Source organism: Oratosquilla oratoria, chromosome 34, assembly GCF_046742065.1.
Source record: "Oratosquilla oratoria isolate Oo_2021 chromosome 34, ASM4674206v1, whole genome shotgun sequence".
NCBI classification, from domain to species: Eukaryota; Metazoa; Arthropoda; class Malacostraca; order Stomatopoda; family Squillidae; genus Oratosquilla; species Oratosquilla oratoria.
The window spans coordinates 42244081-42265289 of record NC_134810.1 but is presented as its reverse complement, the minus strand read 5'-3'; the positions used below and the strand labels follow the sequence as shown (position 1 = coordinate 42265289).

Genomic DNA, 21209 nt, shown 5'->3' with positions numbered 1-21209 from the left:
CAACAGGGCAGGACTCGCAGTGATGGGTTTAAATTGGACAAATTTAGATATAAGAAGGAAATAAGCAAGAAATAGTTTACCCATAGAGTGGTCAACGAATGGAATATACTAACCACGCGGTTAGACAACTTTATGGATTGGGATGACAGGTGATCATGGACATGGAACTGCCTAGTGTAGGCCTTATGGTCTCTTGCAGTCTCCTTCATTCTTATGTTCTTATGTACTCTCACTGTGTGAGTAGATGTGTGTGTGAGTATGTGTGTGTGTGTGTGTGTGTGTGTGTGTGTGTGTGTGTGTGTGTGTGTGTGTGTGTGCGTGTGTGTGTGTCGCTCTCCCCGAGCCCTTAAACTTCCAGACACCGTCTATCACACCCAAGCAAGCTGCTACATTGGCCTCTGCATTGCGAGGACCCTTGACAGGGAACAGGCCGAGGCAAGTTCAGAGAAACTGCTGAACGCGTTTCAGGACGACGATGAATGGACAAGGAGAGAATAGAGGGGACGAAAGGAGAAGATTCAAGAAAGAGGCTAGAGGTAAGGAGACAAAGAGGAAACAAGTAAAGGGGAAAGAGAAGGACGAGGGAAAGGACATGGACAGGTAGAGATTGAAAGAGTTGATTAGGGGGTTGGGGAATAGGGGGGGGGAGAATTTTCTGCACTTGGGGATAATGCCCTACCGAAGAGATGAGGTCACAGAAGTGGTGGAAGAGGAATTCGAGGATTGAAGAAGTCAAACGTGATCAGCATTCTTCTTCGAGTTGGGATTAGTCTCCAGTCATAGAGCACAAGAAGTAAGAAGTGACGTTGTCAGCAAGAAAGAAAGGGAATGGAGAGAGTAGGGGATAGATAGAGCAGGCAAAAAGAGGAGGAAGTGAGGTGAGAGAGATAGGGAGGAGGAGGAAACGGAGAGGGTAAACAGAGAAAGAAATAGCGTGAATAGGAAACGAGAAGAATAGAGATAGAAAGATATAAAGGAGTAGAAAGAGAAAGGGGGGAATAGGAAAGGTAAGGAGATGAAAAAGGAAATGAGAAGAAGGAGCGAGAAAGGGAAAATGAGGAAATGGAGAGGAAAGGGATAGACAGCGAAAAAGAAGAAAGAGGCGAGAGGAGGCAGTAAAATGGAACAAGAAGAAAGGAATGCAGAGGGAAGGGGAAGGATAAGGAAACAAAGAGGATGAATAAGAAGCGAGAAAAAAAAAAAAAACAAGCGTACATGGGTGGAACAGAGGAAGTGTGGAATGGAAGAGGGGAACAGGTAAAGCAACTTAAGGGAGAAAAAGGAAGATAAAGACATATGGCTAGAGAGATAAGGAAATAAAGGAGAAGGAGCATGAGCATGGAAACGTGCATTTCATGGAAAGGAAATGGAGTGAAATGAGCTGGAATGGGAAAAATGAGGCGAGACGAAATGGAATGGGAGGAGGAAAAAAAAGGAGATGACACTGAAACAGAAATGAACTGAAAGTGGGGAAACAACCGTTAATGTCCAAGTTTCGTACGGAGTATTATCGACCTTAAACGTACCGACACTAAGGTCGTGTTTCCCCTACGACGAAGGGTCAATTCCAATTTGACATCGAAAAAGGAGACGAAGGACAACAACCTGCAGGCAGATCCATCACAGTGGTCGTCGTCATCATCATCCTAAGACGAATTTACATGACACAACCGACCCCATCAGGGTTTTAAAATAGCTTGGTAATGGGCTATCTCGCTGTGGGAAAATATTCGAGTCAAAACCCAATTAGCTTGTGATGTTCTTCACTTGGGCTTTCTTGCGCATTCATTTCGACAAGAAAATTGCCATTTAATGGATGTAAATGGCTCTTTTGTTACGACAAAACCTACCTAAGAAAAAAGAAAATCTTGGCTATCTCTGGGTTTTCTCCTTGCGAGTGACCTTCGCGAGGTCGAAGATTCTTCCAGTTCGGACCAGGACCCCATCCACGGTACGATCTGGACTCAAGGCCGTAATACATCAATGCAATATACGTTTTTCTTGGCGGAAAAAAATGCCAAAAGCAAATACACTACCGAACGAAGTTGTGATCATAGGATCGAGACGCCATGTTGTCTGTCCAGTCCCGCTACAAGCACATACACTAAAGAACGAAGCTGTGACCATAGGATCTGGAGTACACCCTCAGTATTTCAGCCAGTAACTCGCACGGTACATATTTTTTAAAGTGCTACGGAGCCGAGATTCATACATTTCTTAAAACTCTGCAACTTCTGTACAACACGCAGTCTGATCGGATACAAAAATTGACCGTCAAAATCCCTGACGATGATGAAGACGATGACGATGATGAAGACGATGATGAAGACGATGATGACGACGACCTTGATGACCTATAGAATTACAATTATCGCATTAATAAATGCAGGTTAGGTTAGAATAGACGAATTTATCGTACTTTGATTTCTTCGACCATCGCATCTATCAAAACAGCGTCTCAAGCAGTCTCGTCGGCTCCGTTCGTTAGTGTATCGTTGTTTTTTTTAGGAGTTTTTTTCTGTAATTGGTTTCCGCCAAGAAAAACGTATACCACATGGATGTATTTTAATTTACAAAATTAATACTTAATTTTCTACTGCTATATCGCGTAGATGTGCACTTTCGAAAATTTACTCTACGCATAACCTAGGGACAAGGAGACACGTCATGCCCCAGTAGGTGCTGTGCCTTGCTGCATTGCTCCTGAGCCAGGGAGTGGGAAAAGCGGGGAAGGGAGCCATTGACGGCCCTACATCCACAAGGAGCTGAGGTGAAATAGAAAACGGGGTGTGTGGTGGATAGTTGCAGGCCTAGATCGGCCACTGCCCATATAAGGAAGAAGAGACCTTTAGGTTCACAGATGCACGAGTAAAGGGATATGTTGCTTCAGAATACGCCACAGTGTTCGATATATTTCGTCCTCTGAATATTTTGCGACTGAGCTGGAGTATTTGCAATAGAGATAAAGGTATTTGAAATCAAAGGTGAGGTGGGGCGGAGGAGGTGGTGGGGAGGAGGAGGTGGGGAGGAGGTGGTGGGGAGGAGGAGGTGGGGAGGAGGAGGTGGGGCGGAGGAGGAGGAGGAGAAGGGCGGAGGAGTTGAGGAGGAATAGGATGTGGGGAGGAGATGGGGGAGGAGATGGGGAGGAGGAAGAGGAGGAGGAAGAGGAGGAGGAAGGGGAGGAGGAGGAGGAAGGGGAGGAGGAAGAGTAGGAGGAGGAGGAGGAGGTGGAGGAGGAGGATGTGGGGCGGAGGGGGAGGATGTGGGGCGGAGGAGGAGGATGTGGGGCGGAGGAGGAGGTGGGGAGGAGAAGGTGGGGAGGAGGAGGAGGAGGTGGGGGAGGGAGTGGGAAGGGAAGAGGATGATGGGAGGGTTACAAGACGGTATAAAGTGAAATGGAGGGAGAAGGGAGGGAGGACAAGGGATGGTAGAGGGAGGGAGGAGAAGAAAGGGAGGAGAAGAAAGGGAGGGAGGGAGGAGAAGGAAGGGAGGGAGGGAGGAGAAGGAAGGGAGGGAGGAGAAGGAAGGAAGGGAGGGAGAGAGGGAGGAGAAGGAAGGGAGGGAGAGAGGGAGGAGAAGGAAGGGAGGGAGAGAGGGAGGAGAAGGAAGGGAGGGAGAGAGGGAGGAGAAGGAAGGGAGGGAGAGAGGGAGGAGAAGGAAGGGAGGGAGAGAGGGAGGAGAAGGAAGGGAGGGAGAGAGGGAGGAGAAGGGAGGGAGGGAGGGAGGGAGGGAGGGAGGGAGGAGACGGATAGAGGAAGGAGAGAGAGGAGAGGAAGGGAGGGAGGGAGGGAGGGAGGGAGGGAGGAGAAGGAAGGGAGGGAGGAGAAGGGAGGGAGGGAGGGAGGGAGGGAGGAGAAAGGAGGGAGGGAGGAGAAGGGAGTGAGGATTAGGGAGGGAGGGAGGGAGGAGAAGGGAGTGAGGAGAAGGGAGGGAGGGAGGGAGGGAGGGAGGGAGGGAGGGAGGAGAGGGAGGGAGGAGAAGGGAGGGAGGGAGGGAGGAGAAAGGAGGGAGGGAGGAGAAAGGAGGGAGGGAGGGAGGAGGAGAAGGAAGAGAGGGAGGGAGGGAGGAGATGAAGGGAGGGAGGGAGGAGAAGGAAGGGAGGAGAAGGAAGGGAGGGAGGAGAAGGAAGGGAGGGAGGAGGAGGAAGGGAGGGAGGGAGGGAGGGAGGAGGAGGGAGGGAGGAGGAGGGAGGGAGGGAGGAGAAAGGAGGGAGGGAGGGAGGAGAAAGGAGGGAGGGAGGAGAAAGGAGGGAGGGAGGGAGGGAGGAGAAAGGAGGGAGGGAGGGAGGGAGGGAGGAGAAGGAAGGGAGGGGAGGAAGGGAGGGAGGAGGAGAAGGAAGGGAAAAGGAGAAGGAAGGGAGGGAGGAGGCGGATAGAAGAAAGAGAGAGAGGAGAGGAAGGAGAACATAACATAAGAACACAAGAATAAAGGAGACGGCAAGAGATCATAAGGCCTACACTAGGCAACTCCGTATCCATCACCACCTGTCATCCCCATCCATAAAGTTGTCTAATTTTTTTTTTTTTTTAATGATAGTTTCAGCGCTTACTACATGGTTACCAAGTTTATTCCATTCATCGACCACCCTATTAGTAAACCAATTCTTGCCTATTTCCTTCTTAAATCTAAATTTGTCCAGTTTATACCCATTACTGCGAGTCCTGCCCTGTTGTTTTATTATGATGACCTTGTTTGCATCACCCTTGTAAGAGCGAGAGGAAGGAGAGGGAGGTAGGGAGGCAGAGGAGGAGAGGGAGGTAGGGAGGCAGAGGAGGGGAGGAAGGAAAGGGAGGGAGAGGAGAGTGAGGGAGGGAGGGGGAGGAGAAAGAAGAGGATCGCACTATCAAAAAACTACCTTAAGGACTTAAACACCTTTAATAAAAAAAAATTCTTTAGGCCGTGTAATCGGCCCAGAGGTAGAAAGAGGTCATTTTGAAATGCAAAGCGTGGCAGGTAAACACGTACGAATGTCCTAATTAAAGACATACGAATATAAATTTGCATATATATGAATATACTCACGAACACACACATACAAAATATGTATGCATGTGTGTATGCACATTCATGGGCATATTTACATATTTAATATTAATTACCTTGCATAAACTAGCAATTTGGTCTAATAGACAAAATTAAATCTTTCTGAAGCAACATAATTATAAACCAAAAGACCACGTATGTAAAATAATTCGGTTTTTCCAAATTAAGTATTCGTTTTTCTACCCAAGACAAAAGAGATACTGCCTTATATGGTCAAGTGCTTTTCGCACGGCGTCGTCAGCAATACAACCCTCACGCCTATGCATGGTCGTTAAAAATTCACTGTGATTTAAGTTTCTTACGAAAATAACGATATATAATTTTCTGCACGAAATTATACATTTAGACACGACCAACAAGGGTTGTAGATAACTGTTATCGCTATCAAACAACTAGCGTTTGTTAACAGGTACTGTCTTGGTACCATCAACGATACATCGCAAGCTTGTCCAGATTGTACATTTTGAGCTTAATTTGATATAACAGTACTCCCAATTCTTCACATCACTCGCCTGTTACATTATCAATATAATAAAATGTATCCTTGATCACATTAGTACTTATTTTCCCTTTTATTTTGTGGTGTAATTAACATGAACCTATCCTAACAAAAAAGAAAAAAAGAAAAACGTACCTTGCACTTGATTTATGGTCCTGCGCTGTTTAGAATTCCATCAGTGGTCTCCTTTGTATATCACAATAAAAACATAATATTTTTTTCTGTTTTAAAACACTGACATTCACAATTGCACAGCAATAGGTATGTGACGAGCAAACTTAAGAACAAACCACAACACAACCGAATACACACTCGGCCACGATTCAAGCATACCGCTAGTGTACTGACCCCAAACCTAACCCTCACGTTCTTCGAGTCAACTTTTTATCTTTGGGTTTATCTATTTTGATTGGTCATCAAATAAAGAGGGAATGAGTGTGGAATGAGATGAAATTATTGCCTTTCAATACAGTAGCCTTGGTTTATAAATGTATGAAAATTTTTCTTGAACTGATCATATTTGTCGGCGGAAAAGACTGTCAATCAGTGAGAGTGTGACGAAAGCGGGGGGGCGGAAGTAGAGGACGGAAGAGTCAGCGAGTTTTTTTTTTTTTTTTTCTGTGCCCTCAAAGTTGACACAACACGATCGCATGGCTAGCCTCAGACATCACGAAATATTGCAAGTTTAGAATTTGAGCCTCCATACAATATATTGAATTTACATTAGATATATAAAGGATGGAAGCTGAACTGAAAAGTGGCGCTATTTAATATATATTTCGTTTGACTAATTCCGGCACTATTAATATTACTTTAATTTTCTAACAGAGAGAATTGTTTCTATATTTTCTAAACTCTGCACATGGATATTTGTTCATTTGATAGTCGCGCAAGTTCACAATGGTAGGAATTCGCTTCATCCATTTTTGTTTTTGTCGACACAAGATCTTCCGTCGTCTTCACCCTCGAGCACAGTGACTGTCGACTCTTCCTCGACCCACAAATGAATAAAAAGATAAATAGCTAGAGAAATAAATAAATAAAAAATATAAATAAATCTGTTACTTGGTTAATAGAATGATAGATATGTAAATTATTACATGAATGAACAATAAAACAGATAAATCAATAAATTAATCAATGAGCAAATAGATTAATAAATTAATGAATAAAATAACTAATATAATGCACAGAAAAATGTAAAAACATGATAATTAGCTTCTGAATAAAATATTTATGTAAAGAAACTAAACTGCTCGAACGTCGCACGTAAAAAGATTATAAAGATTAAGTATCTAACCAACCACTCTCAACCAAACAGCAAGGCTAGATGAAAGTTAGGCTTAGCTAAGACAAATGTAGCCAATAAATCATACGAAATGCTACCGCCCTGATGATCTTAATTGTCTCTCTGAAGTTGGAAGGAAACAAATGATTCGGAAATCGTTCTACGAGGTGTTATGCTCAGTTCGGGTCCGCGCGGGAAAACGACAAACCCAGTGAAATATAAACACATTCGTTAGCCATAAATGAGACACCAATTTAAATGCATCTTACTTATTTGGTGTTTAGATGACGTCTTCTCGAAAATTAGTATCCTCTTCAAACTGGCTTAATTTTTTTCTTTTCTTTTTTAGTTGATCTTTTTACAATTTTCAGTTCTTCATCGTAGCTCCTTCCGATTTTTCTTCTGGAGTGTCTTAGCCAGCTAGGATATAATTATATATATTTTCTTTTATTTTATCTTGCTTGATTTCGTTTATTTATTAATCAAATTATTTTTGTGTGGTTCAAATAATTGGTGTTTCTCTGATGCACGTCTAACTCGAATATATAGGTTCAAATGAATTCGGTTTGATCTTTCTATCTTATTTTCCTAGTAAGAAATAACGTCTCTATTATTGAGGGACCTCAATTTAGTTATTGAGGGACCTCAATTTAGTAATTATGCTGTTTTTTCAATTAGTCTAGCAGTTTTAATGGTGTTTTGCATAATATTTAGTTTTATTTATTTGTCATTACTGTGATCTATTTTTGAGATTGCATAATTATGGATCAACATTCTCAATCTTGCTTTAATTTTTTTCTAAATGTAACATCTCTTAGATGATAAGCAATATTTTCATTAAAGGCTATTTAGTGTATATTTTTCTTAGGTTATAATATATTATTACACAAGTTTCTCATTGATGTAATTAACTTCGTTCTGTATTTATATTCTTCCAACTTTGCCATATTTCTTTATATTTTCTCGTTCTCAAAAATACATTTCTTCTTCATTTGGTTAGATTTTTTCTATTAATTCATTTTGAGTGCAGTGTTCAAATAATGACTTAAGAATTATACAAATAGAAAGAATATATATATTTGTCATTTTGTAGAAGGGATTGTAACAGCAAATTGGTCAGGTTTACCCGATTTTGAGAGCGGTTTTCGATAAATTGCCCCCCCCCCATTTCAAATTTGTTGACAAGCTACCACCAGAGAAAAAAAGCCTTATACAGCAAAACACGTAATATAGTGATAATCATAACAATGAACTAAGTTACATACATACATACATGCATACATACATACATACGTGCATACATATTTGCATACATACATGCATACATATTTGCATACATACATATATGTATGCATACATACTTGCATACATACATACATACATACATATTTGCATACATACATGCATACACACACATACATACATACATACATACATACATACTTGCATACATATATACATACTTGCATACATACATATATACATACATACATATATACATACATGCATACATACATGCATACATACATACATACACACATACATACATACATACATACATACATACATACATACATGTATACATACATACATACATACACACATACACCAAGGGCTTCTTCCATCTCACAAGGGAGGTAGCCAAAATCGAATGGCATAATTCCACTCTTATCCACTTCATCCCCACCCACTCCACTCCCATTCAACACCCCTCCCTCCCTCCCTCTTTTCTTGGCTCCTCCTGAATGACGGGTCATCCCTGCATCTCGCCCACTGTCCTGGGTCAGAAGCAATGCAGCAAGACACAGCACACCCGCAGCAAAGCCGCTTCATTTAATCGCCAACCCCCCCTCTCCGTCCCTTCATGCAGAAAAAGAGAAGACGGGGAGGAATCCCTTCGGGCTCCGTCAAAATATCTTTCACACGGAACCACTCTCTGAACTAGATTAGCTGACAAAAAAAAAAAATGTTAGATTCAGTTTGAGGATTTCTTAGTTTGAATTGCTAAATACCTCCCATCATTGGTGAATGCCGACAAAAAAAAAAAAAAAAAAAAAAAATTATTTAAAATTTGTGTGTCGAAGGGAAAGAAGCTCCTTGGCAGAGTGTAAGAGGAGGGACAAGGAGGAACAACTACTATGGACCTGAGTTTGAGTCTCGCCTTCTCCTTCTCGGCGGACAAATCCGCATCTATTGTAGTCACCCCCCCCCCCTCCTCCCTCCAAGCGTTTTCATTAATCTTCGGAGGATGATTTGGTCGTTTCACTTCATCTACCAATCATCCTCTTTTAACAAATACCTTCGCCTAGCTACTGGATGACGGGTCATCCCTGCATCCTCTCCACTGCCCTGGGTCAGAAGCAATGCAGCAAGACACAGCACATCCAATGCTAGCCCTCTTTACTTTGACAAACGCCTTAGCCTAGCTCATGGGTGGGCAACCCTCGGCACGCGTGCCAAAACTGGCATACTAACGTCTTTTTTCCAGGACGCGAATCTCAGAGCTCATCTTAAAACAAAACAGCTAATAAACCTCCAACTTCTTTTGTATGACCCTTGGTAGCCGCATGCTGCGCTGGGGGGGTGGGGGGAGTGGATTGGGGTGCTTATAGGAGGTGGAGGGAGAGAGGGGGGAGGGGGCCCATTCTCGTAAGTAGGCCTATAATATATGTTACCCTGTGGCCACGCGAGAGATTTCTGTATCAAAGATTTGGCTGATTTCGGCACACACACACACACACACACACACACACACACACACACACACACACACACACACACACACACACACACACACACACACACACACTTAAAAAGGTGGCCCACTGCTGGCCTAGCTTTTCCTCACACCCCCTCACGACGTACTTCGCCGTTACTCCCTGTAGGAGATAATCTCGTTCTCCCCTACTCTAAACCTTCCGTTATTCGCATTGACTACACCAAGATCGAGAGAATACAAGGTCTGCTCGCGCGCATGTTGTGACGTCATCTGAAGGGGAGCCCACAGAGAAAATGGTGAAAACGTAAGTGAAAAATGTTAGGTAAAAGAGAAAACGTACAGGCACCACAGAGTTTCTGGGAGACTTACCTATTTCATGTTCTGCAACCGTTAAAATGGGGGTTTCATTTTGGAAAAATGTTCTTGTGGTTTATCTTTGACATATTTAATAAAGAAACAGACGATGCAGTTAAAACTGGTGATTGACGTAAACGCCATCTAGTGAGAGAGCCGCACAGTAAAATGTATGTGGACGATGCGGCTCTCCGTGCGCTTTCCCGTCTTTCCTATATAGTCTTTGGGCCAAGCACTTCTAGTGACGTCAATGCGCAAACGACCTAAATACTGGATAGCTGTTGAGTAGACCTTGTATTCTCTCGATCTTGGACTACACCTTCCAGTTCCGCTGGACATCACGCAAGCAGGTCACGCGACTTCCACCTCCTCCTCGTCTTTCCCCTCTCCTTCCTCCTCCTCCTCCTCCTCCTCTCTTCATTCTTTATCCACATCTCGCTCTCTTCCTGCAATTCCTCCACCCCTTCCTTCGCGTCATCGCAGGGAATGCGATCCAGCATTCCATCAGCTCTTGACCATATTCCAGCTCTTCTTATGTTCTTACATTAATCATAGTACTTTATGGATGGGGATGACTTGTGGTAATGGACATGGAACTGCCTAGTGTAGGCCTCATGGTCTCTTGCAGTCTCCTTCATTCTTATGTCTTAGTAAGTTGTTCTTGGTGTAGTCCTTCTGCGGCCTTTGATATACATATTATTTTTTTTTTTTTTAAAGACCTTGAATATCTTTTAAGTCTGAAATCATTATTCACCTGAATCTTATATAATAAAAGGGATAAAAAAATAATAATTTGTTTAGTGCGGCCTCTATGTGGGACGATGAATTGTAAGGTGGCCTTCATGCACAAAAAGGTTCCCCACCCCTGGTGTAGCCTATTAATTACCTAGCTCTGGTAGACACATACGCATTCGTCAACATTTATGGTTGAGCTTTTACGGTGGTGTTATTAGAAAAAATCTTTCCTTATATGAATCTTGTATAATTCCTTGGAAGGGAAAGATTTATATAAGGAAAGGATTATTTTTTTAAGAATACTACTGTAAGATTCTTACAGTGATATTCTTAAAAAATAATTATTTCCTTATATGAATCTTGTATAATTCCTTGGAAGGGAAAGATTTATATAAGGAAAGGATTATTTTTTTAAGAATACTACTGTAAGATTCTTACGGTGGTATTCTTAAAAATAATCTTTCCTTGTATAAATCTTTCCCTTCCAAGGATTTATATAAGATTTATATAAGGAAAGAATTATTTTTTAAGAATGCCACCGATAAAAATTCCCCCAGCTCTGGCGAATTCTATTTACCATTAGAAGGTAAAAGTTTTACCTGATGTTCTAGTTAAACGTGTTTGGCTTATCAGATTATCTACAAAACCTACTCATATTTTTCGTAACTATAATTAACAAAGTTAATGGAATTCTTTCTAATAGTAGAAAGTGATCGCCAGGCCTGGCGAAAAGGTTTAAAAGTACGCCCCTTAATCACACCCACACTCACACCCACTCACACGCCCACCCGTTCCCATTCACACCCACTCCCACGCCCACCCACCCACCCACCAATGCCCACTTCCACGCCCATGGTTACGACCTTACCCACACCCAGCCACGTCTTTGCTTACGCCCACACCTAATGCTACTCTTAATCATCTACTCACTTATCCACTTATATATTAACACACACACACACACACACACACACACACACACACACACACACACACACACACACACACACACACACATTGAGAAAAGTTGACCCCTTCTACACTGTGAGCTTTCCTCAACTGAATAAACTCGTCTGATGTACAACGTCAACATATATATATATATATATATATATATATATATATATATATATATATATATATATATATATATATATATATATATATTATATTTTTTAGGGGGCGAGTCCTTTGGAGTTAGGTATTTTCCGACTGACAGCCCAGGTGTCCCTCCTCACTTCCATGTCCTTTTCGAACTCCAAGTGGACTCCTGAAGGCTGACGACCCGTTTGGGAGCAGCGAAAACTCCTCCAGGGGGCCTTTCTTCAACTCTTGCAGCAGACTCTTGACCTCGTCAGGTTCCTCATGTTCTTATGTCATATTCTTATGTTCTTCAACTTCTTTGATGGCCGAAGAAAACTTGTTAGAAGATTGTTTAAGATTAAACCTCTTCCCCGCTTTCGTTTTCATTCTTCTTCTTCTTCTTCTGTCTCTTCTTTTTCTTCCTCCTCTTCTTTTTCTTTTTCTTCTTCTTCTTTTCCTTCTTGTTCATTTTCTTCTTTTTCTTCTCCTTCTTCCTCTTCTTTTTCTTCCTCTCCTTCTTTCTTCAACTTCTTGTTCATCATCTTCTTCTTCTTCTTCTTCTTCTTCTGCTTCCTCTTCTTTTTCTTCTTCTGCTTCCTCTTCTTCTTTTTCTTCTTCTTTTAAGTTCTTCTTGTATTGTCTTTTCTTTCCTTCTTTCTTCTTTTTTCTTCTTCGTTTTTCATATTAATAATTTTGTTTCTTTGTTTTATTTCTTCTGTCGTTTTCTTTTTCATCTTTATCTTCCATCTTCCTCATTTTCTTCTCCCTTCTCCTTCTTCCTTCTTCCTCCTTCAGAGTAGTCAAACGTCAAGGACTATCAAGAGACCTCGATAGTTTTTTCTTAATTGCCCTTGTCTATGTAAACGACTTCTAATCATCTTCACTCATTTTTTGCCAACACTCCATCAGCACGCGCGAGTAACCCAGTAGATACCGTGTCGAACTCATGAGCGGGTGGTCGTGAGTACGATCATCGGGGCCCTGTACGTGTTTCTTGCCTTGGTCAACCATCGAAAAGAAAAAAAAAAAAAAAAAAAAAAAAAACGGCTTGCAGCAAATGACAGGGCTTTGCCTGATCAAGGTTCTTCACTTCAAGTGACCAACCACAAGGTTACCACTGCCTATTTCCGAAAGTGATCCACGATATAAAAGAACTCTTAATACAATTTGTTACTATTTCATATATGTATATAGTTCCTTTACGCCAGACTTATCTTCTAAGGTAAAATTGCATTCATGTAACCAATATCCCAAACGGGCATTGCTTCTGACCCAGGGTAGTGGGTGGGATACAGGTATGACCCGTCATCCATGAGGAGCTAAGATGGGAGGGGTGGAGAGGGTGGATGGGATGGGAGTGGAATGGGTGGGAGTAGGTGTGCGTGCCTTTGAATCGGCTACCTCTCTTTTAAGGGGGAAAAACTCTTGATATATATAGAAATTTGTATTCAGGCAACAAGAACAAAAGACGCATTTGTGTACTAATGTGTCTCCGCTTCTCATTTGTACATTTTTTGACTGATTTCACTCACCCAGAGGAAGATCCCAACCCCAGGGAAAGGGTTATTATATATAGATAATGTAAGTATAGCGTCTGGCTATTGTTGTATTTAATAGTCGAAATATATAGACTCCCCGTTCTCCTCTGCTCCGACAGTGGTATTAGTTGCGACTTATAAATGTCTTTCTACATTTTTCATCAGGTATTTTGCTGTGGATGTGCTGTGTCTTGCGACACATGCTTCTTCTGACCCAGGGTAGTGGGCGAGATGCAGGGATGACCCGTCATCCAGGAGGTGCCAAGGTAAGAGGGATGGAAGGAGGTGGATGGGAGTGGAGTATGTAGGAGATGGATTGAGTGGGAGTGGATTTTATGCCTTTGTTTTTTGGTATATGTATGTATGTATCTAAACAAATATATACAATTCTTCTTTGTGGGTGCTGGTGACGTCATCGGAAGCGTGCTGGTCTCGTATTCGCTTATTTCTAAGTTCGAATCCCGCATTCCTCTCCGATTCCCAACAGTGACTGTCACCTGCCCCAAACAGTCCAAAATCGCAGGAAAAAAAAAAAAAAAAATGGCGGCTTTGTCCGTAGCTACTCAGCGTCTCCTGGCGTAGTCTTCTCACTTTCACATTTTATTCTTGTGTGACGTCACGGCGTGCTGAGCCTCGCCCCGATCACGTGACAGAACAGACCAGGGGTCGAACCCCAACGGTCATCAGTGATTGCCACTTGCACCAGCTATCCGACCACTCCGGGTAAAGTGTTTGGAGTTTGGAGTCACAAAGATGGTCAAGGAGAGAATGAAGGAGATTAAGAATTAAGGAGATTAAGCGGAACTAAGGGATAATTGAAGTAAGATTTTTATTTTTGTTTTATTTTATTAATTTTTTTGTGGAGATTGTTCTCTATTCATAAAGCAATATTCACGTGACTGTGGTCCGTAGGGGTGTCACTAATGTTTTAACTGTATAAAGCTTATGCAGTTAGTATTCCTGTATGTCGAGTCTAAACAGATATATATTTTGGTTCCTATCTTGGATAATTAATTCTATATACAGAAATACCTTTATATCTATTATCATGATCATGATAATGATGATATGGTTTAACGTCACAAAGTCCTCCCTATCGGAAGGCTAGGATGGTGCCCCTCACAGAGGACTTTGTAGCGTGGAATTTGATGAACCATGCCCTTGGTTCAACTTCGCCGGTGGCAGGGTTCGAATCACCATCCCCTCGACCTTCGTCGCAAGTAACGACGTTTTTTTTTTTTTTTTTTTTTTTTTTTTTTTTTTTTTTTTAGTTAGTTTTGGTGCATTCACGGGTCAGTTTTCGGGGTCCATAACTGTGAGTGTCTATATATATTCTATTCTGGATGCATTCTAGCGCTTCCGATCTTAAGGGGCTATCACACTGGGCTTCCACGGGTTATCAAATTGGGCTTCCACGGACTTCGCCAGCGCCGACAGTTGAGAGTTCGTTTGAGTAAAAAACGACTTCGGTTACAAAATTCAAATTTTCAAATTTCCAAATATCAAGTGATATTTCCGTCATTTGTATATAGCAAAGCTGAACGTTGAACTAAGAGATTGTAAACCTAGACGGACATTTTGTTGAAATGTTCTTAGTGAAGCCTAGATTTCCGTAAGCAAAGTCCTATTCTAGTTGTTCAAATGGAAGTTGAAGGTAGAAGGTGGGAGGAAATATAGCCCAGTGTGATAACTCTTTAGTTCTCTGATGAAAAAATATTATTTATCTATTTCGTTCTGGCTGAGACCTGACGGTTCTATTCAGTTGACGAAAACCTCAAAAAGGTCCATGTGGGACTCGAGCCCTAACCTCAAAAAGGTCCATATGGGACTCGACCCCCAACCCCTTCTGGCGAGCGGTCCCACTCCCAAGGTTCCTGTCACCTCAATAGACAATCCTCGATGGAGGAGGCGAAGAAGGGCACGTCCACAGAACTCATGGCTGGAAGGACAAATTGATCGAATCCTGTCCAGAGATGTTTGGAGTGGGATGGGAAGGGTGACTGGATGGGAGCTTGCTCGGGGAGGCACTGTGGAGGGGGACTGGAGCCGGTGTGTAAGTGAAGCAACGGGCTTCCTGGCGTATGCCCCCAATGGATGATGACGTTGATGAAGAGAGGTCAGTTTACTGACCAGGTGTGGGTATTGATCCTCAGAGACGTCTTTCTATCCGGGTACAATCTCTTGGTTGTTTGGAAATACCTTGTGTTGATGTACTTTTTTTTTTTTTTTTTTGCTCAGGGACCCTCTCTTCCCTGACTAGAATCATAAGAACAGAAGAATGATGGGAGGAAACTGAGAGAGACCATATGGCCTACACTTGGCAGTTCCATGCCCCTTACCAACTGTCATCCCTCATAATGTTATCTCATTTCCTCTTAAAACGACCAATTATTTCAGTGCTCCCTCTGCGACTGGCGTAGATGTAATTTATTCAGTCTAGAGATGAAATATTTGGCTAAAAAGAGGAAATCTGTAATAACCACGACAGAATAAAGTCAACAAAGTGTGCCATCGCGCTCAAAGACTTTACTGCGAATCTGATCCACAACTATATCAAAATCATACAAATATACGTTTCGATGATGTTGCATGGCGACAATTTTATTGAAAAAAGATATACAACGAAAGAACTAAAGTTTATGGATATACAACAACGGAAGATATTATATTTACCAGAGCTGGGCACTTTCCTCAGTGAGTTCCGCTTTAGTTTGGTCATGGTTAGCACTCCCAAACTATTAAAGCTTAAGAGACAGGTTCATACTGAAATAAAAGTCCGGTAGGCCACATACTATACCAAAGAAAATTTTTGTAGGCCACATCCCAAAGGTAGGCCACATACTATACCGGCACCTATATTGCTTTAATAGTTTGGGGGCGGAACGTACTGAGGAACGCACCTAGGAACGCGCCCAGTTCTTATATTTACAGTGGTTTGTCACTTGTTTAATCTAAGTCAAGATCAGCTCTCATTACGGCCAGGCCAAAGGAAGAGGGAGAGTCCCGTCAATTTCAATGAGAGTATGAATTTACTGAACTTGTATAGGGCACGTTAACAGGTCATTCGATACGAAAGCAACGATTCTCAAGGTCATCAGAGGTCGACTCTGATACTGCTAGGTCAATATATATATATATATATATATATATATATAATATATATATATATATATATACTGTATATATATATATATATATATATATATATATATATATATATGTATTTGTATATATATATATATATATATATAATATATATATAATATATATATATATATATATATATGTATCAGGTTTATGAGAAAAGAATTTACAGCTTAGTCTATAGAAGGCGTTTTTGGTAGCGACACAAACATACGATATGACGTCACTGACAGCCCATCACGCGACTTGACATCATTGTCCCCGCCTTCGTTGACCGCCCAGGAAAGAATGACGGAGACAAGACTAAGACGTTATTGGAGAAAAACGTCCAAGTTTTGCGTCGCCACCAGAAACACCTGACGCGTAATCATCAACTATATTATTAGGAACAAGCATACTGTCTTCCCTGCCAACAGCACAGCATCTGGAGGCTGTGATGTCCCGTGTAAACCCAAGGTCCTTCACACAGCTTGGAGTAGGCGTAGAGGTATTGGTTGTGCATGTCGTGCTCGTAAAACTTGCAAAGGTGCTGACCCACAGTCTCAAGGTCGTCCATCATATGGTACAAGTCTCCTCCGTAGGTCATATTATCGTATTCGTCGTAACATCGGGCTTCGCAGCCTGTCGAGTCCGTACAACTGTAAAGTCAACCTTAAGAATCACTACACATCCTTGTCAAACACCTTACACACTAGTGACACTTAAACAAGGGTAATAATTTAATAAAAAGACGGATAAAAATGAACATATTAATAATAAAAAAGGGAGGAGGGTAATTGTAACATACCAAAAATTTTAGTATTAATTCTGTAATTTGCTATACCTATACAAGAGTATAGAGTAGGGAATGGAAGGATTATAGAAAAAAGACTTAGCCTAATGCCCTTGCTAATGCATTTGTGCACGGATAAATAAATAAATGGGTAAATAAATAAACGAATAAATAAATGGGTAAGTAAATAAATAAACGAATAAATAAACATACAAGTAAATGAATAAGATAATAAGAATTACATAACTCTCCAATTAAAGCTCGGAGGTATTCTAGAGAAACGTAACTACCGTCCTGTCAAATAAGATATATTTCACCCAATACCCTTCCCAAGTCAGTCAAAAAAAAATTAATAAATCTCCTCGTTCGTTAATGAAGACGACCGCAACTTTAGGTCGTCCAAAGTCATGATTTACGCTTAACTTTGATTAACCTCTTCAAAACGAGTCAAATTCTCACGCGCAGCATCAGATGCCTGATGTACGATGATTCGGTGATGTATCACAACACTCGCGTTATGAAATATAAAGTCAGAGGTTTATCATTTGTCCTATTTCACTCTGAATATACTAATAATTACAGAAAACACGACCACAAGGCAGTTCACAGAATACGGGTGTCTTTCAGCTACAACTACAAAATTAATATAATCAAGACGCCGATTCCAGCATCAGCCTACATTAGCGTCATCGTATGGAAGAGGTTAAAGTGAAGGAGAGTTGTGCAGTGACGTCAGATGGCAAGATACAAGATGGTACGTACCTTCCCATGTCTATTCCAGGCAGCTCTGACACGATATATTCGCCCATGCCGAAAGTGGTCATAAGGGCGCAGCGGCAGTTGCTGAAGCCCCTAAGGAAGAAAAAAGGAAAACATCACATTGAATGACATACACGTATAGGGAGGGTCATGTCCTGTGTATGGAATCATTCCCATTTCGCCAAATTGCACTTCGCCATTATTATTACTATTATTACAATTTATCTATTTGTTACGACATTGCATTTCGTCATTATCATTATTATTATTATTATAAATTATCTATTTGTTACGATATTGCATCTCGCATTTTTTTCGCCAAATATCAGAGAGTTAGGGGCTGGTAGAATAAATATACTATACAGTACACAGTGTTCTAATCTACCTTCAGATTACGACATATGGTAAACTGACTGAGCCCAGTTCACTAATGTTTTCAATCCTAAAATTCCTATGCAGTCTACACGTACTTATTTCAAGAGGATAGCATAATGTTGATATCATTTTACCGATTTTCTTCCCTGTTTTTATGAATATATAATAGGCTATCAGAAAGCCCAATTGGATGTACAAAGGAACAATAAATAAATAAATAAAATAAAATAAGATAAGAAATACGTTGGAAACTTATGGTTTCTATGTTATGTATGTTTTAATCCTGCAAAGCTTATGAGTTTGAAAATGCACTTCGGATGTTCAAGATTTTTGTCTTAACAACTACAAATTTGGCACATTAAAATATTTGGTCGGTCCACCAGAGAATTCTCTGGTCCGTAAAAGGCTAATGGTTTTTCCTCAAAGGGTAACAAGATTTTCTGGCGTTAGCAAAAAATAATAATAAATAAAATAAAATAAAATATAAAAAGTGAAGAATTACTTACAGACATTCGTTACTACGCTAGCGGAATCGCGCGAGAAGTCGGTTGCAATATTGTTTAGTTATTCCTATAAAATTTACGTTTTCTTTTAGAAGCTGTATAAAAGAGAATGTAGATATTTAAAATCCAGCTATTATACAAAAACTCACCTTCAGTGAAGTTTAAAATTCACACACACACACAAAATTAATTTAAATCTAAATATGATGATTGGAAATAAAGGGTATAGATTAAGTTAAAAATGTACATAAACATGATGCTATGTGTTATAACTGGAAAGTAGTAGGTGGGATCCATCAAACTTTGCTCATTTCCTGTACACTACAATTAAGTAAATACAACTTAGATCATGTGCTGGTCTGGTGACTGACACCTAGTACTTTCCCGTAGAACGACTCAGTTCCAAAATTACACACATACACACACTCATTAACAGCAATAGAAACGTTTTACCATAACATTATTCAACAGGATATCAGTGTGTTTAGATTGTTCATATCTTCCATGTATTATTTTATTGCGAAATCTTTATTTCACAGCCACAAGGATAGAATTCCAAAACGTACGTTTATGAAATATATCTTCTTTGCAACCTAAGGCGAAAAAATAAAAATCCAACTAATAAACGAGAAACTGGATTAGAAAGAAAAATACTTACTGATATGATATCTAATTAAAGTTGACTAAATTAACTTAATTAGATTTGATTAAATACAGTTAACCAATTCATTTCCGCATTTCCATAGAAATACATTAATTTATTCTAACTTAATTTGCTTAAGTCTAATTCAGTAATTCATCTCCGTATTTCCATATAAATCCTTTAATTTAATCTAACTCAATTTGCTTAAATCTAATTCAGTAATTCATCTCCGTATTTGTACAGAAATCCTTTAATTTAATCTAACTTAATTTGCTTAAATTTAATTCAGTAATTCATCTCCGTATTTGTACAGAAATCCATTATTTAAAAAAAAAAATAAAAAAAATAAAATAAAAAAAACCGCAGAGGAAGTAAAACATGAAAAACTGAATAAAACAGCAAAGCATTAACCAAAATAAAACATAATGAATTATTAGTCGAAGCGCAAACTGAGACGCAGGCGACACAGATGACACAGGCAACACAGATGACACAGGCGACACAGATGACACAGATGACACAGGCGACACAGATGACACAGGCGACACAGATGACCACAGGCAACACAGGAGACAAGGCGACACAGGCGACACAGATGACACAGTAGACACAGATGACGCAGCACAGGGCAGAGACAGACTTCCTGTTGCTGAACTGAAGTACAGTTTGAACTTCTCGCTCACTTGAAATGCTTCTAGATGCACTTCCTCAATACTTCAAGTATGAGAAGTTCAAACTGTTCTTCAATTCAGGAACAGGAAGTCTGCCTTTGACCTGTGCTGCGTCGACTGTGTCCCCTGCGTCTCGTTTTGCGCTTAGGTTTATGGTGGACATTCGTAACTGCCCCATGCTGCATCAAAACCACGCAAACACACGTTTTGTTGTTGTCTTATTTCAATCATTTTTGCAAAAATAAATTCCAATTGTAAGGAAACAACTGTATGTTAGACACATTAAAATATCCACAATGAAATATATATATATATATATATATATATATATATATATATATATATATATATATATATATATCCGTCATTTTCAAGAATATGCAAATCTAAGATTTTGTTTATCTTATACATGTCACCATACAGCTGTTTCATGCAAACAATGATATAACGGGTCAGGTGTTTGTGTGTGTGTGGGAGAGAGACAGAAGGAGAGAGAGGAGAGAGAAAGAGTGACAGGAGAGAGGGTGAGAAAGAAGGAGGGAGAGAGAGAAAGAAGGAGAGAGAGAGTGAGAGAGAGAGAGAGAGAGAGAGAGAGAGAGAGAGAGAGAGAGAGAGAGAGAGGAGAAAGAAGGAGAGAGGGTGAGAAAGAAGGAGAGAGGGTGAGAAAGAAGGAGAGAGGGTTAGAACGAGAGAAGAGAGAGAATAGAGAGAGAGAGAGAGAGAGAGAGAGAGAGAGGAGAGAGAGACAGGTGAGAGGAGAGAGAGAGAGAAAGACAGGAGAGAGGGTGAGAAAGAAGGAGAGAGAGATAGAGATAGAAGGAGAAAGAGAAAGAGAGAGAGAGAGTGTGTGTGTGTGTGTGTGTGTGTGTGTGTGTGTGTGTGAGAGAGAGAGAGAGAGAGAGAGAGAGAGAGAGAGAGAGAGAGAGAGAGAGAGAGAGTCTTACCACGCCACGGAGCAGACAGTCAGGAACAAGCTTAGCAGGAGAGCGCGCATCTTCAACAAGTTCCGCCGGAGACAGAGCTCCCCTCCCATCGTATATAAACCAATCTATGAGAGAAAAATGTCTACCAGGCAACACGGAT

At 40.8% G+C, this 21209-nt stretch overlaps 1 protein-coding gene across 1 annotated transcript; it reads right to left on the bottom strand.

The window, feature by feature from the left end:
- Positions 1-16527: 16527 nt before the first annotated feature.
- On the bottom strand, positions 16528-21209 carry LOC143018435 (uncharacterized). Its single transcript, XM_076173797.1, has 3 exons — positions 21071-21209; positions 17938-18027; positions 16528-17041 (listed from the first exon to the last, which is right to left on the bottom strand). The coding sequence occupies exons 1-3, from the start codon at positions 21157-21159 to the stop codon at positions 16786-16788; spliced, it is 435 nt and encodes a 144-aa protein (XP_076029912.1). The 5' UTR covers positions 21160-21209; the 3' UTR covers positions 16528-16785.

What these genes read in the sequence shown, in the direction of transcription:
- LOC143018435 (XM_076173797.1), bottom strand. Translation starts at nt 21,159, where the DNA reads ATGGGAGGGGAGCTCTGTCTCCGGCGGAACTTGTTGAAGATGCGCGCT. An exon ending in ACTGTCTGCTCCGTGGCGTG is followed by an intron (nt 18,028 to 21,070) that starts GTAAGACTCTCT and finishes TTTCTTCCTTAG; the next exon opens with GGGCTTCAGCAACTGCCGCT. An exon ending in CCTGGAATAGACATGGGAAG is followed by an intron (nt 17,042 to 17,937) that starts GTACGTACCATC and finishes TTGACTTTACAG; the next exon opens with TTGTACGGACTCGACAGGCT.